Here is a 17326-nt window from a genome sequence, read left to right as displayed (position 1 = left end):
TCCCACATCAGGCTCCCTGCAGGGAGTTCCTCTGTCTATGTCTCTGCCTCTCTCTGTGTCTCTCATGAATGAATAAATAAATAAAATCTTTAAAAAAAAAACTTAACTCAGCCAAAAGGGAGAAGACCATTCTAGGTAGAGAGAACAGCAGAGGCTAATATCCTGAGGCAAAAGAGGTAAAGCAGACAAATGAACTACTGTTGTGGCCAGAAGAGGAGGCCAAGAGGGAGAAGACACATGTGAGCCAACCAGGGACCAGGACCTAGACCCTGAAGCCACATTAAGAATTTATGTTATTTTCTATTCCAAGTGAGGACTATTGACCTACTATTTGGATCCAGCTGAAATTTTACTCTCGACATTTTGATCCATAATGATGAATACACAATTTAACCCAAACAATACAAAATCAATGAATTTTCATCTAAAAAGTATTTTTCTTAGCAATTAAATCAATTTAATTCTTTGGTAAATTACCATACAGAAGATTTTAATTGATTTCAACTCTTTCCACTTCCTTTTCAATTTACTAAGTTAATGTGAGATTGATTTCTTATTATAAACTTTCCATGAAAACTTGATTCATCAATAATTGTCCTCAAGTTTAATTTTCCATGGTCCTTATCAAATCTGATTCCTTGGTTATTTTTAATGAAATGTCATCAAGTGTCATTTTTAACCTCTTTCAGTTCTATTTTGTATTGGTTATGTTTATCCGTAATACTCTGAGTCAGATGAATAAAACTTTTTATCTCTTTCTTAGCCAGTCCATAAGAAAATGTCGAGCTGTTCTGTTACGCAGGACTGATCTATTGTAATAGTTCTCTAACTTTTCAGGCTCAGGATCCCTTTACTCTTAAAAATTATTGAGGTTCTCAAAGAGCTTTTGTTTATGTAGGTTATAGCTATCACTATTTGTTGTATTATAAATTAAAGCTGATGACTTCTTTAGCATTTTAAAATAACAGGAATAAATCCATTACATTAACCTACACATTTTTATTAAAAATGACTCTACTGGAGCACCTGAGTAGCTCAGTGGGTAGGGCATCTGACTCTTGATATCAACTGGGTTCATGATCTCAGGGTGGTGGGATGGAGCCTCCCCTAGTGTCCCCTTTGGGCTCCCCCCTAGGGAGGGAGTCGGCTTTGCTCCTTCTCCCTTTCCGTCTGCCTTTCCGCCCACTAGTGCATGCTCTCTCTCTCTAAAATATATAGATTATCAAAAAAATAAATAAATAAATAAATAAATAAATAAATAAATAAATAAATAAAATAAAATATATAGATTATCTTTTAAAAACTATTTTTCAAAGCCAAATGAGGAGTAGCATTGTTTTACATTTTTGTAAACCTTTTATATTTGCCTTAATAAAAAGACTGGCTTCTCATGCCCTTTGCATTCAAATTGCTTTAATCACACACATCATGAATCTCTGGGAAAAAAACCCAATCAAAGAAGGGGAATTAGATGTCTTCTTCTTATAAAAATAGTTTTGTCCTGATGGACCTTGACCTTAAGGTTTTGATGAGCCTCCAAGGCCCCCGGCCCACACTTTGAGAACCCTTCATCTCTTACAATGTTTCCCAACAAGCGGTTCACACATATCATCTGGCTTGATGTGGCAAAAAAAAAAAAAAAAAAAAAAAAAATTATTTCAATAATTATGTATTTCAAGTGCTTATTAGAGGTTACACTAAAAAAAAAAAAAAAAAAAGAAGAAGTTGTAACTGATGATACACTTGACCTATCTGATTATTCCTTCGGGCGCAGCAAATCGGTCCCAATTAAAAAAAATTAATAATAATAATAAGCAATTGTCAAGTGTCCTCGTCAAAGAACAGCAGTCGAGCCAAAACGTTCTGCTTTGTCTGTATTTTCCAGAAGAGTGGAATTCCTTCCACAGAGTAAAACTATTCTCCTAAAAAATATTACCATCCCCATTTCGTGAAATCAGCCATATGTTGATGTGGGGAGACAGGTCGGGCTTTAAGATTCCGGGAGCATTAAAAAAAAAAAAAAAAAAAAAAAGATTTCTATTTCCAGGAAGAAGCAGAAGAGAGGAATATAGGTAAATGGCTAAGGCCTCGGGGTTGGTCATCAGCCGGGGCTGGGTGGGACGTGACCTTGAACAAGCTGCCATTCGCAACAGTTAGCTACGGACCCTTGGCGACAATACCGCACGGAGGCGAACAGCACAGAGCCCGGCCCAGGCGAGCAGGCGGCGCGTAGTCGGTCCCCCGGACGCTCTGCATCCCCGCGGCGCCGGCGCATCCCAGCGGCCGCTGCAGATGCTCGCTCGGGAGCGCAGGTGCTCAGCCTCGCAGGAAAAAAAAAAAAAAAAAAAAATGCACAACCTGCCCCGATGCCGTGGCTGGGGCTGGGAGATCCCGTGCGAGTCATCTGGAGAGGAGTGGGCTGCAGGTCAGGAACGGCAGAAAGCAAACGCCCCGACCTCGGACCCCACAAAGGGGTTCACTTCGGAGCGAGCCCCCGAAGACCGAGGGGCGCGTTCGGCGGCGATCCGCCCCGTCGATCGACGTGATCGAGGCTCGTCAAGTCAGTTCTGGCGGCGGGCGGGGACGGCTTTTTCTCGCGAGGCTTCGGAACAAGGAGGCCGCGGAAGGGGCGGGCCCCGTTGGAGGGAAGGGAGGAGCGCGAGAGGTCGCGCGCGGCGCGCGGCGTTCCCAGGAGGCTTTGCGTGCCCCTCGCTGCCTCCGGGATCTTCCGAGCGAGCGCGTGAGCGGCTGCCTGCACGGGCCATGGCGCTTCACGTCCCCAAGGCCCCGGGCTTTGCCCAGATGCTCAAGGAGGGGGCGAAGGTAAGGCGTGGAGGAAGGGAAAGCGACGTAGGGTTGGCGCAGGGCTGCGGCGGCCGGAGCGAAGGAGAGGGGCCTGCCTGCGGGCCGCGCGTGCTCCCCGGGCGCAGCGGTCGGGGGAAGGAAGATTCCAGAAAGGGAGGGAGAGGAGGGAGGCCGCGGGATTCGCGTGCTTTGCCTCGTAGCCCGGCAGCTGCACCCCTGAAGGCAGCTCATTTGGCTCCTGAGCCCTCAGGGATGTTGCAGGGTGAAGTCTGGGGAACCGCGAAGCGTGTTGGCGCGGTTCGGGGAGCGAGGAGAGGGGGCGGGGCCGGGGCCGGCCGTCGGCAGCTGTTCTCGGGAGGAGGCCGGAGGGGAGGGCCCCGGGGTTGCGTCGCGGCGGTGCGTTACGGGGGGAAACGGCACTGCCCAGCCCAGCGAGTGCTGGGGGTGCTAAAGCCAGCCCTCGGGGCTTGCCTTCCCCGCCTAAACACCTGAGCTTGGCGACCCCCGGGTGGCGCGGCGGTTTAGCGCCGCCTCCAGCCCAGGGCGTGACCCTGGAGACCCGGATCGAGTCCAGGTCGGGCTCCCTGCGTGGGGCCTGCTTCTCCCTCTGTGTCTCTGCCTCTCTCTCTCTCTCTCTCTGTGTCCCTCATTATACATAAAATATTTTAAAGAAATAAAGATTTGAGCAAAAGATGGTACCTTTGACATGGAACCATCTGACTTTGTAAGTAAAAGGGGCACCTTGGACTAATTAAAACTACTTCATTTTGTGGGTCAGCTCATGAACGTCATTTCAGGAGCCTAATTTGTTTGAAATACCTTCGTAATAAGCGCGTCTGTTGTGTTCCGGTCGAGGTGTTCCTTCATTCGTCCCCCCGAGTTCCTATGCCAGACTAAGGAAATTGAGATCACCTGTGGTTCAGTTTATAGTAACAGAGTCAGGGAACTAGGTTCTTGTTGGCACAATACACTTTCGAGGCCACAGGAGTATATCAAAGATCAGAGATTAATGTAAATACTAGTAAAACAACTTTGCTGATAATGACACTGATTATAAAAGGCCAGACTGAGAATTTTTCATCGTTTTTATTCTTTTTGGGGGGACCGAAATGATGATCGAATAAGGATAATCTCAAATGATGATAAAGGAAATAAAGAGTATTGTAGAAAAAAATAAAAAGATAGAAAGCAGGTACCGTAGTAGAGAATGGCAGGAAGTAAGAAAGACTGCCTCCCTCAAAAAAAGAAAGGTCAGGGGTAGATAGAACAATTAAGTAAGATGTTCAAGAAAGAACTGGTGGCTGAGTATTGGGTGACAGAGGGAACCTGCCAGGATTAAACGGGGCAGCGTTCCAGGCTGAGAAACCACTAGGTACAGAGGCCCTGAGGATGAAGTGAGTTTGACCTGTTAAAAGAAAACAGAAAGATGATGGGGTTGAACCTCATTAAGGGAAAAGAAGAATGGTGAGAGATGGATCTAGGAGAGCTGCGGTAAGAACCAGGACAGGTAGGACGGCATAGCCCTGAGGATTTACATTTTATTCCAAGAGTGATGGGAAACCATTGATGGGATCTGATTTATGATCACATGACTGTTCCTCAGAGAATGTGGGGGGGGGAGCCAGCAGTGAGCCAGATCAGACTAAATGCTATTGTAAGAGCTCAGCTCTGGACTCTGAAGACACTGCTTCTAAAGTAGTAACCTTGTTTAGATCATATTTCCTTTTATGCATATTATGAAACCAACACTTTATGCTCCAGAACAGAGCTGCCTCGTAGAACTACCCATAATGACGGGAACGTTCTGTGTCAGTTCTGTCTAATGCAGTATCTACTGGACGCTTGAACTGTGACTAGTGCAACTTAGAAACTGGACTTTTAATTACTTAAATAGTGACATGTGGTTAGTGACTACTGTACTGGGCATAGCAACTCTAGAAAAATGGTTCACATGAACAAACAGGAGGCTCATGAAACCCATCTGAGGCCACAACTAAATCCCAGTTCTAAAAGAAGTCCCAGTGTAAAGTTTGAGAATTTTCATGTTGTGAGCAAATCAGCAATTTCTCAATGTGTACACATTGGAATTGTGTTGCAATTCACAAAAGCATTCAGAAGTCCCTATACTACACATTTAGGGGCAGGTATGTTAAGTGGAAATTGCCGACAAACCAAAAACTGCTGGCTTTATAATGCTCAGGTTCCTAACCCAGTAAGGAGTATTCATACTTCATATTTTCAAATTTAGTCAAAAAGTAATAATAAATTCTGAGAAGATATTTTTACCTGAAATACCTCATTTGCTTTCGCTAAGGAACCACACAGCATTCTTCCCTGCACTTTTCAATACATTAAAAAAAAAAAAAAAGACAGGTTTTATGTTTTGATGTGTAAGTGTGTATCTGTGGTCCCTAAAAATGTCACTTTATTCAACCAGTGAGCAAATTTATGGATCCTTTATGGATATCAAGCACCATGTTTCAACTCACGTAAACCTTGCTTGATTATTCTTTGGACAGTCCTATAGGTACTATTCTTATTATCCCCATTTCACAGATGAAGAAAATTCTTGTGTTCCACCGTTCTGTCTAATCAGAAGAGGTTTTGTTTCTGTTTTTTTGTTTTGTTTTTTTACAGCATTTTTCCGGATTAGAAGAGGCTGTGTATAGGAACATACAGGCTTGCAAGGAGCTTGCCCAAACAACTCGTACAGCATATGGACCAAATGGTAATTTCCAAATTCATGTTTTAAGAGCTACACTATTAGAATTTTATGTACTAGCTTCTTCAGTCTTTTCTGAGACTATTATATATACGTAAACTGGGACTTTTAGCCATCACACGGAAGTAATTTCATAGTTCATTTCCATCAGTGGAGTGTTAGCGGTTTTTAAGCAACAACTCAGATCTCTCTAGAAAAACAGGAATCAAAATATTACCTTTTTTTTCATATTGGTGCCTTGGAATGATACTTAATATAAGGGAGAAAGTTCTCTCTTCCCTACTACCATCAGCTGAATTTAATCGATACGCATATATGGAAAGCAGTAAAACTACTTTTAAGTAGATTATTTTGTTCTTTCTACATGTTAACATAATTTACATTTATTGAGCAAAAATAAGATGGACATCCTTCTTAGTAAATGTTAGGAGATTAGAAAGGATAGGAATAATATGTAGGTGCATTTAGGCTAATGTAGTTTTAAAGAGTAAGTAATATGTTTTGAATATTTACAAGGTTATTTTAAGAACTAGATACAAACTTCTGTTTCTTGACTAGGTTTTTGGGTTTGGAGAAAGATTTGAGTGATAATGGATTCTTTGTTCTGCCTTTTTTTTTTTTCTTTAAGGAATGAACAAAATGGTTATCAACCACCTAGAGAAGTTGTTTGTGACAAACGATGCAGCCACTATTTTAAGAGAACTAGAAGTAAGTTATTTCTTCGAAGCAAGAAATGTTTTGGTGATGTCAGAAATTAAGTATATATTAACATAGAAGAAACCTCTTAGGATAATGAGGCACTTTTCCCCCCTCAACTTGAATATTTATTATACAGATTTCCCTAATTATGGAGTCTTTAATTTTAACATCTTACCACTTAGATCTGAAAGCCTCCCAAGTTATTAATTTATGGAGAGATTGGTTGTGATAAAAGTACATTTGCTCATTATATCAAATTGAGTATGTTGTCTCGTTCTATAGAGTAGGACACTGAAGTGAATAATTCCATAATGCAGAAGTAGCTGATATTTAAGACAGTGGTTTAAAAAAAATACAAACTATTTCTTCGGCTTTGTGAAAATAGTTGGTGGCATTTTGCTTTGTTCACCTGCAGTTTTGATGTTAAAGAGTCTAGAACAGATAACTACTGGTAAGGTTGTGAGAAAGGTCTGGCACCTGAACATCTGAGAGCCATTCCTCATCTGACTGCTCTGTAGCTGAAAGATACTTTCAACTTCAAGGAATTTTCCTGAACTTAGCTCTTAAAGCATCAGAGCTTAATTTTTTCAAGTGAAACTGTAGATACGTTAACATGTCTCTGATTATCTAAATAACAATGTATTTTTTTAAAATGTGAACAAATTTAATTCCACAAGATGTTTCTGGAAGGACTAGTCATTGTGAGTGTTAATGTTGGACACTGATGATCGGAGGTTATTCAGGGAATATGGGAATATTACTTTAATAAAACCATAGCAACAGGGTGCCTGGGTGGATCAGTTGGTTAAGCATACAGCTCTTGATTTCGGCTCGGTCATGGGATTGGGCTCCCAGCTCAGTGGGTTGTCTGCTTAGGATTCTGTCCCTCTCCCCCCACTCATGTATGCACACACATTCATGCTCTCTCTTTCAAATAAATCTTTATTTTTGCATATAATAAATTTCTGAACTTTATATGCAGAGATGTACGTAGTGGATGACTGACCATCAAAAAAAGATGCAGTTTTAGATTTTCATTTGTATTGATGCATCTGTGCTGATGATCATAGAGGGATTTGGATTGTTTTCTTGTGACCACACTACAATTAATATGTAGCATCGTGATTGAATGGAGTTACCTAGCCCACAGGGAGATTGGAGTCTGTTGATTTAAGAAGAAATGAATATGAAAAACTTCATGTTGCTTTAAGTATCAAATGTTTTGATATTTAAATTCAAATTCCTTCTACCAGGTACAGCATCCTGCTGCAAAAATGATTGTAATGGCCTCTCACATGCAAGAGCAAGAGGTTGGAGATGGCACCAACTTTGTCCTGGTATTTGCTGGAGCCCTTCTGGAACTAGCCGAAGAGCTTTTGAGAATTGGCCTGTCCGTTTCAGAGGCAAGTGTTCATTTTATAATGTACTCCTGTTTAACTTGTGCCTATTTATACAGGTGCTGTAGGAATCATCATTGTAGGAATAGTTAACGTTGAGCAGTTTACTCTGTGCCAGTTATTGTACATGTGCCTTATATGCAGTATCTTACTCTATCCTTACAAGAACCCCCTGAATATGGCCTATTAAAATTGTTTTATTTTGGATGAGGAAAGGGAAACAGAAAAATCTTACAATCTTGTAGCTAACAAGTGACATTAGCATTCAAATTCAGGCCATCATAAAAACCTGCATTCTTGATTAGTGGGCTGTGCCATGATTGCTGTTCTGAAAGTATACTTTCTCGTTTTATGTGGAAAACAAATACCCATATTCTTGGGGTTGCCAAAATAGTTTGTTTTTTTTTTAAGTCATGTCAAAGTTATGTCTTGAAAAAATATTTTTGCTGTTTCTATTTAAGGTCATAGAAGGTTATGAAATAGCCTGCAAAAAAGCCCATGAGATTCTTCCTGATTTAGTATGTTGTTCTGCTAAAAACCTTCGAGATGTTGATGAAGTGTCTACACTGCTTCACACCTCCATAATGAGTAAACAGTATGGTAATGAAGTGTTTCTGGCCAAGCTTATTGCTCAGGCATGTGGTGAGTATATCAGTAGATGAAAAGCTCCAAAATAAAAATGTCGTAATGAGACTTAAGATGTTTGCTCTGTTGTCCCAATATATTCTCTGATAGGTTTCATTTTCTTAACAGTGTCTATTTTTCCTGATTCCGGCCATTTCAATGTTGATAACATCAGAGTTTGTAAGATTTTGGTAAGTTGAGAAAATGCGTCAGTGTTGTCTAAATAGGTCAATTATATTTTACAAAAAGAAAAAATGTTGGTGTTCACCTAAACCTAGTTTACCCCAGGTTTTGAACATTTAGAACTTTGTGCCTTTTGAGGTATCATTTGTAACATTTTGATATTAGTTGGTTAAATTTTATTAAAGACTGTTGATCTGTTATCTCCTCATAAAGTCCTCATTGTTCCGTGACAACTTGAAGGTTGAGAGTAGTGTGTGAAGGAAATTATAAGTCTTGCATTCTTCATATGTGCTAAATTAAAACAAACTTAGAAGCCAGTTTTAAATGAGATAAAGTTCTGTTGCTCTACAATAATAGAATTCACATCTTAATGTTAGTATTGAAATAAGAGTATTTTTTTTTTAATGCTGTGTTTCGGGATGCCTAGGTGGCTCAGGGCGTGACCCTGGGGTCCTGGAATCAAGTCCCACATTGGGCTTCCCGCATGGAGCCTGCTTCTCTCTCTGTGTCTCTGCCTCTCCCTCTCTGTGTCTCATGAATAAATAAAATCTTTAAAAAAAATAAATAAAAATGCTGTGTTTCCTATAGCAAGACTTAAAATTGCAGTTGAGTTTAGCTTATGTAAACATACCTGCTGTGTGTATTTGTATAGATGTATAAATATACCTGCTGTATGTACTTCTATAGATGCTGTGCGTTTTCTGTCTCCATGTCGTGCTCCCTCCTCCCCCATAAATTGTAAGCTTGCAAGATCAGAAACTTTGCTTTGTTCTACCCCCCGTACTAACAGCTGTGCTTGCTGCTGTTGGTGAGGGAGTGAGTGGCTTAGAGCCCTTATTTTCTGTCTTCACTTGCTCCCTGTGCACTGAAGCCCTGCCCCCCCCCCTCCAATAACAGCAGCTCATTCTCAGTGATTTCTACCTCAAGCAGACTGGTGTGTTTTACATCCACTACCCCACTCCTTATTCCCAGGAGTCTGTCCCTTGGTATATTAACTTTATTTGGAAAAGGGTCTTTTTGGTATACACAAAATCAGCAACTGAGCCCTAATACTATTTTCATGAGATATTAATGATTTTCGTATTTCCTCAGGGCTCTGGCATCTATTCCTCTTCTGTATTACATGGCATGGTTTTTAAGAAGGAAACCGAAGGTGATGTAACATCTGTCAAAAATGCAAAAATAGCGGTGTACTCCTGTCCTTTTGATGGCATGATCACTGAAACTAAGGTATGTAGACTTCAAAACCTTGAAGTTAAAGGTAAAAATTTGAGGTTGCCTTTTTAGAGTGTTGTATGATTCTTTGTGAAGAGATTGCTTTGTTTTATAATAACTAAAGATTACAGAATTGTGTCTGTTTCTTAAAATCAAATTCCTATTCTTTTTTGGATCCCTACTTATGCTACCTTTAAAATGGGAGGTGGCGGCAGTGTGGTTTGTGCTCTGATATTCAGCTCCCGATTCCCAGTAGCTCTTAACATGTTCAGCAAAATACTCACCAAGTGCAAGAACTGAGGTGCTCCTCATCATATATTTGAAAATTGAGGTCCTGTAGCATCCTGAAACAAAAACATGCTAATAGAATTTAAAAATGATTGATTTGTTTCTAAAAATTCATGTTAGGTCATTTGAAGTTCTTGTTTACAGGTTATTTCTGTCTTTGTCCCTAGAATTCTTAAAATCTGAGTTGATGGTTTAAAAGTCTCACAGAGGGGCACCTGGGTGGCTCAGTCAGTTAAGTGACAGCCTTCTGCTCAGGTCATAATCTCAAGATCCTGGGATCAAACCCCACATTAGGCTCCCTGCTCAGCAGGGAGTCTGCCTCCCTCTCCCTCTGCCTGCCACTCCGCCTGCTTGTGCTCATGCTCTCTGTCAAATAAATAAAATCTTAAAAGTGTCACAGGTTGTAGATGGGCCAGGGGGAGTCCTTTAGTACACATTCTAGAAACATTCTTGGGAACCACAACAGAATAGTTTTGGTACACTAAAAGCAAAAGACACATGACAGGGCGCCTGCCCGGCATATCTAAAAAATAGCAGCGTTTCTCCAACTTTTCCAACAAAGTGCCTGTCAAAGATGAAAATGCATCAGTTTTGGGAGTGTGAGGGGAGTCTAGCAATAAGTTGAGTTTTTAGTTTCATACTATTTTGTATTGTTTCATAATGCGTATATAATTATTTTCACATTTTCTGCCAAATTTTTATTTCTTCAGTAAAATATTACCTGTGACTTCAAACACCACAGTAGTAAAATGGTTCTAAAGAGCATGTTTGCTTATTTTGCTAGGGAACAGTATTAATAAAAACCGCTGAAGAATTGATGAATTTTAGTAAGGGAGAAGAAAATCTCATGGATTCCCAAGTCAAAGCTATAGCTGATACCGGTGCAAATGTCATAGTAACGGGTGGCAAAGTGGCGGACATGGCTCTTCATTATGCAAACAAGTACAATATCATGTTGGTGAGGTAAGAGCTGCGTTCTCCGAACATGTATTGGAAATTGCCTTTGCTGGTGAAACCCCAAACACCTTCAATACACCATGAATTCATGACTATTTATTTATTTATTTATTTTTTTTAATTTTTAAAAAAATTTATTCATGAGAGACACACACTTAATGACTGTTTAAAAAGGGCAAGTAGAAGATATTGGGTCAAATAATAGCAGGACTTAACTTGAACTAGAGGGACAGGAAACCCTTGTAAGAAAAAGTCCATTTATACTGAGAGCTGAAGGAGCAATCGACAGGTATTATTTGAAGAGGGAGAGAGAAAAGCATTCAGGCAAAAACAGCTTAAGAGACCAGACTCAAGCCTGGTACACACTATCAGAGTGTGGGATCTAGAATGTAACTTCTAATCCATGAACCCATTTATGGGGACACAGGGGACAGCTTATGTACCCATTCCCATCCTTCTCACCACCTGACCGAATAAGCAATGTAAATCCCTTCTCTTCCTTGGGGCTCATGCGATCACCCAGAGTAAAGGAAAAGTTTTCTATATTCTAGGCGTGTCTTAGTGTTTTAGAACTATAATTTGTGACTTTCTAGTGAGACTTGAACTCCCCCAATTCTGGACTAATGCCATGTACACCTGTGTCTGGATTGCACTGTGCAGTCCAGATCTATTTGGAGCTTAAATTCAGAATCCAAAGAATGTCATTTGGGAACCAGTGCAGAGTTTCCCCTCTCATCTCTGCATTTGATTATGTTATTTGATGGAATTAAAACTTCTATTTTAAGGTCTTTGGGTTTTTTTAAAGGTTGAATTCAAAATGGGATCTCAGAAGGCTATGTAAAACAGTTGGTGCTACAGCTCTTCCTAGATTGGTATGTATTTTGGACATTAAAATGTAGTTGAGCCTTTTGAATTATTTTTATTACAACAGTCATTTTATTTTAGACTCCTCCAGTCCTTGAGGAAATGGGACATTGTGACAGTGTTTACCTCTCAGAAGTTGGAGACACACAGGTGGTGGTTTTTAAGCATGGTATGTAGAAATGGTCAAGTATGTTTATGTTAAGTGTGGGATGTTCATTTGCTCATATTAATACATTTAAATTTTTTAACAGAAAAGGAAGATGGTGCCATTTCTACCATAGTGCTTCGAGGCTCTACAGACAATCTGATGGATGATATAGAAAGGGCAATAGATGATGGTGTTAATACCTTCAAAGTTCTCACAAGGGTCAGTATTAGCAATAATATAGTAATTTGTAAGGCTTCAAACAGTTGGCAGACAACTTCAAAATAAATGATTTCTGTAAAAGCGAAGTACCTTTTTTACTTAAGACTGAAGTGTCCATTGTTGATGAGTATGATAGTTTTCTAAGATGATTATGCAAAGAAATAGCAAAACAAGGCTTTTGATCTTAACTGGGTTGGTTTTGATTTTAAATGTACCTTTAGTTGCTTAAGCATTATTTTTAGTGCCGTGTCTGTGGAAATGCAGGGGGAGGTATTATGTGCTGTTTCCATTCTTAACTTTGGTTCTTCCTTTTCATATACCAGACACAATATACCCAGATCACTCCATTGTTAAAAATTTGTAATTAGGACTTGGGAAACAATGCCTGTTTAAAAGCTTTAGTCTGGTGGACTACAGAATTGGAGAAGATTAGAAAACTTATGAATTGATTCTTAATAAAAAATAATTTCCTTTACTCTATATTTTAGGATAAACGTCTTGTTCCTGGAGGTGGAGCAACAGAAATTGAGTTAGCCAAACAGATCACATCATACGGAGAGGTATAGCTTCCTCTGTATAAACTTTCATTGTGTTCCTTGAATAAAATACATTGCTAAGCACATTTTTGTTTTAGACACGTCCTGGACTTGAACAGTATGCCATAAAGAAGTTTGCTGAGGCATTCGAAGCTATTCCCCGGGCACTGGCAGAAAACTCTGGAGTTAAGGCCAATGAAGTAATCTCTAAACTCTATGCAGTACATCAAGAAGGAAATAAGAACGTCGGATTAGATATTGAGGTATTTGGGGAGAAGAAAAAAAAACACTATGAACTTACTTTGTGAACATAAAACATACGATGGAACTAGTAAATTTCAAGGCAAAGTCAGAAAATGTTCTGATTTGTAAGCAAATGATTTTCATAACAATAAGCTTTGACAGAGTTTGTCGGATACTGTTTTCCTTTAAAGAGCCTTTGTTCTATAGTGTATGGGGGGGTACTTTTACCTGGCAACTTCCTATGTAAGGAGCTGTGTTTTTACTGCTGAGCTAAACATTTTCACATTACACGATTTAAAGTGAAAGAATGAAAATTGTTTTTGTGCTAACAGGCTGAAGTTCCTGCTGTAAAGGACATGTTGGAAGCTGGTATTCTAGACACTTACTTGGGAAAATACTGGGCTATCAAGCTGGCTACGAATGCTGCCATCACTGTCCTTAGAGTGGATCAGGTGAGTGACAAGTGAATTTTTGATCTTTAAAAGTACTAATTTTTACCTGGTTCAGTAGTCTTTTTTCATGGAACTGATTATTCTAGCCAGAGGTATATTCTTTTATTTTTCATTTTATTTTATTTTAAGATATTATTTATTCATGACACACACACACACACACACACACACACACACACAGAGGCAGAGGCAGAGGCAGAGGGAGAAGCAGGCTCCTTGCAGGGAGCCTGAGGTGGGACTCGATCCCAGGTCCCCAGGATCACGCCCTGGGCTGAAGGCCGGCGATAAACCGCTGAGCCACCCGGGCTGCCCAGTTTTTCATTTTAAAAATGTTAAGGTGCCCCCCCCCCCCAAAAAAAAAGTGTGGGTTTTTTTCTGTTACAGTTTTAAATTGTACTTCGTATATTTCAGCTAGAATAAATTATTTCTCCAGTGAAAGAGACCTTTGCCATTTTTAAACTGGAATGGGTAAAACAAGTTTAAGTTCATAGTTTTCAGACATTTTTTAGCCTAAGGAACCCCTTTATACAAATAACATGGAGAAGGGGTCCACTGCGTCCTAATGTGGAAGACCCATAAAGCTCAGAAGTATGCATATGCCACCAACTTAAGGAAAACGAAACCTCTAGTTGTTCATGGAGAGGATGGATCCTAGGTGCATAAAATTCTTTCTGCTGTGACAAATTACATCTTGAGGAACTAAAAGTGTTAAAAGTCATAATATTTTTGCCATTTCTTTTTTGCAGGGGATGGTGGGAAGGAGACTGTAGGCAAAGAGGAGAGTAGTCAAGACTATTCTAGGTTCAGATAGAAGCCTAAATTCTCAAAAGGTGTTTTTCTTGCAAAAGTTTTCTAGTAAGCAGTGAAATCCATTTTCCTACAGAATTCTAAAACTGATGGTTAAGCAGTGAGTTATGTATAAGCACGTAATAGAAAATTGTAATCACAAGGGGCATGGTTATAAATCCATTAGGTAAAAACCATGCCAAATTAATCTTGGGAGAAGCAAGTTAGAAGTAAAAATTCATGGAAAGGAAATTAAGACTTATTCTAAGCATAACAAGGACCAGTTGATTGTAGTAAAACCTTCTGCCTCAGTGAAAGGAAGACCTTTTTTCTTAATTTTGGTCCTTGAGAGGACCAAAAAGTAGAACTGAATATCCAGTCTCAACTCACTGGAAATAAATTGGATGTTCATGTCCTGGATATATTATTAATAGGGTGTTTTTCTCTCAGTGTATTAGGTAGTTTCCAGTAGAAAAAGATGGTTTTGGAGTAACAGTGATAACACAGGCCTAAGAAAATGGCTGTTCTAAAATAAAAGTTAGCATGTGGCTAAGCATAAGGGAGAATAAAAATAGGGGACAGGAGAAGCTACTAAGTACATGGAAGCATGGGGTAAACTGGAATTCTAATGGTGGAAGTTCCTTAACTGAGGAACTTTTTGAATGTCTGTTATCCAAGTGAGACAAAGGCACTTCTCAATTTTGGGTTTTAAACTGGGAAGCCTTTGTTTTGTTTCATGGTAGAGCGCGGGTTGTTCATTGTGCGTCTGTGGCCGTTCCTAAATTATGTATGTGAAGAACCCACCGGACTACCAGTAACCAGTTTACTATAATGAACTTGTACTTTTCAAGATAGTTATGACTAATTTTGTATAGTATGTGTTCGGGAGCGGGACTTAGAAACCAAGTTTTAAGTGTTGAATAATGTAGACCTGGGGTTCATCTTTGCTCAAATGTTTGACTAGTTCTGAAATTATAGTCCTCAAATCAACAGCATCAAGATCATGTAAGAATTTGCTAAAAATACAAATAAAATCTCAGGGCCCCAGCAGACCCACTGAATCAGAAATTCTGAAAGGAGGCCCAAGACCTGTTCTTGGTTCTAAAACTGTTCCTAATCCCTTTAATTCAGTCTGACCTTAACCTCAATTAATAAAATGTTACGTGAAATATTTCAAGTTAGATTTCCTATAGAAGCTTCTGAAAAGGGTCGTTGAATCTATTAGAGGTGGTAGTGAAGATGTTTTATAATCTGTGTTGCTGGAGACACAAGCCAGACCCCTTGATGTTGTATAGATCTTAGTCCTCTAAATTTGGTTAAGCAACGAATAGTTATTTTCAGTTTTGAGATTGAGAATGTACATTAGAGTCTGAGAGTTCTGCTTTGAGGAAAGCCAGCTAATTTAATTTAGTTTGTCCCAATTTTATTTGAGCCCAAAGCTGCCACTATTTTTTTCTCCCAAAAAATCCTTTAAAAATGCTAGATGGTTCTACTTGGAACAAACTTAAGGCATTCTAGATAAATTAGGGGCTGCTGTATGTTCTTTTAGGTTACATATTTCGGTAATTATGAATACACATTTCCCGCCACTTGAATGGTTTTCATTTACAGATACCAGGAAATTTCAGTCTTGAACTTTTGTATATATCTTTATTTATGTACCAACCACTTTAGATTATAATGGCAAAACTGGCAGGTGGACCTAAAGCTCCTAAACCACAAGGAAACTGGGATAAAGATGATTGGCAAGACGAACTCCGTATATAAATAGCAAATCAGGTGCCAAACTGATTTATACTAGTAATGCATGCAGGTATTTTTCACATTTGGCTCATAGGGTTATTGAGTTACTGAAGTGCACGTGTTGGGATGCCCTTCACTAACATGTGTGGGTTTTGTTGCTGTTAAGGTCCACAGAAGCCGGCAAAGCATTGCGGGAAGCTAACAGCTTTGTGGGTAGTGTCTCGTGTGCCGTATGTAAGACTGCTGTTACTGAGAGGACTGCTTCATCTTGAATCAGTCTAATAGAAAAAGATTCTTTCTCTTCATTTTAAAGGTAGAGTTCCTAAGTATGTGCTTGTGGTTTTTATTTTCTCAGATCATCATGGCAAAACCAGCTGGTGGGCCCAAACCTCCAAGTGGGAAGAAAGACTGGGATGAAGACCAAAATGATTGACTGGCTTAGTTTTTTACTGTAGGTGAAGACTACATTTGTAGTAGTAGTCTAGGAATTGCCTGATGTTTTCATATTTTACTTAAGTTAAGAAGAAGTGTTTTGTGTTTATATCCTCAGCTGGATGATAAAATAAACGTTGTTGCTGTCAAAGCCTCATTGTCTGATGAGCACTGTTCTTCTATGTAAATTCTCTGTCTCAGCCCTGGTAATGAAATTAGCGGGGGGACATCGGGCAAGCCACTTAAGTAATTAGGGGCCAGTTCCAGCATATACCTCGCCTGCTGACGTTTGGAACACAGCCACGCTCATGTACTGACGTATGGTCTGTGGCTGCTTTCTGTAAGGAAATAGCAGAGTAAAGTAGTGGTAATGGAGACCAAGTGGGTCCCTTTACAGGAAGTCTGTTATCTCCCAGACTGGATTCCAGTTTTTTGACAGCTCTGCTCTGGGAATTCTGAGACTTGAGGACTTGTTTTAGTACCAATGAATGATTTGTTGAATGGCTTACTTAAAATACAGTCTAGTAGTAGAGTATAAAAGATACTTGTAATACAATTGAATATATATAATCTGCTAATGGAGATAAATTAAGAAAGTCAGTTTTTATAAAGTAGATCTTATTTTTTTTTTAAGATCAGTAAGGAGTTTTGAAAAAACATGAAAGATTAACTGGTTTTATGGGAATATGTGCTACTATACATATTGGTCATATAAGGTCTTTAACACTGAAATTTTATACTTAAAATTTATATTTTTGGCATTTGAAAGGAATTGGGGAAGCAGTAGGACTGACTGGATCTTAGATAAAGTCAACAAGGGTTATGAGTGATGAAGTTTATAGACAAGCTTGGTATTCCTTAAGGCTTTTTAGGATAGTAAGCAACTTGGAAATGCTGGCAGGCTTGGGTAGAAGGACATTTTCTCTAGCATGCTAGCACATTAATGGGTCCTGATACCAAATTACTTAAGTCTCAGGAGTGTCTACCTTGGGTCAGTTAACAGTTGCATAGAA

The 17326-nt window shown here is 39.5% G+C and overlaps 2 protein-coding genes across 3 annotated transcripts in view; one reads left to right on the top strand and one right to left on the bottom strand.

Moving 5' to 3' along the window:
* MAP3K7CL (MAP3K7 C-terminal like) overlaps window positions 1-2422 on the bottom strand; it is a 93617-nt gene extending 91195 nt beyond the window's left edge. The window contains exon 1 of the mRNA XM_072806688.1: window positions 2166-2422. The gene's annotated coding sequence lies outside the window, so the exon portion shown is untranslated. The remainder of the gene's footprint in view (window positions 1-2165) is intronic.
* Window positions 2423-2636: 214 nt separating this feature from the next.
* On the top strand, window positions 2637-16464 carry CCT8 (chaperonin containing TCP1 subunit 8). Of its 2 annotated transcripts, XM_072806672.1 has the most exons (16): window positions 2637-2823; window positions 5443-5533; window positions 6156-6235; window positions 7480-7629; window positions 8085-8265; window positions 8377-8438; window positions 9523-9660; window positions 10718-10896; window positions 11696-11762; window positions 11836-11923; window positions 12006-12121; window positions 12610-12681; window positions 12756-12920; window positions 13233-13352; window positions 15813-15917; window positions 16237-16464. In XM_072806672.1, exons 1-15 carry the CDS (start codon window positions 2764-2766, stop codon window positions 15903-15905), a joined length of 1662 nt encoding a protein of 553 aa, XP_072662773.1. In that variant the 5' UTR covers window positions 2637-2763; the 3' UTR covers window positions 15906-15917; window positions 16237-16464. The 2 variants fall into 2 exon arrangements, with proteins under 2 accessions (XP_072662773.1, XP_072662774.1); XM_072806673.1 differs by lacking the exon at window positions 15813-15917.
* Window positions 16465-17326: the final 862 nt, after the last annotated feature.

Source organism: Canis lupus, chromosome 30 (genome assembly GCF_048164855.1).
Source record: "Canis lupus baileyi chromosome 30, mCanLup2.hap1, whole genome shotgun sequence".
Lineage (NCBI taxonomy): Eukaryota > Metazoa > Chordata > Mammalia > Carnivora > Canidae > Canis > Canis lupus.
Note: the sequence above shows the minus strand (reverse complement) of the source record. Positions and strands in the feature narration are given on the sequence as shown.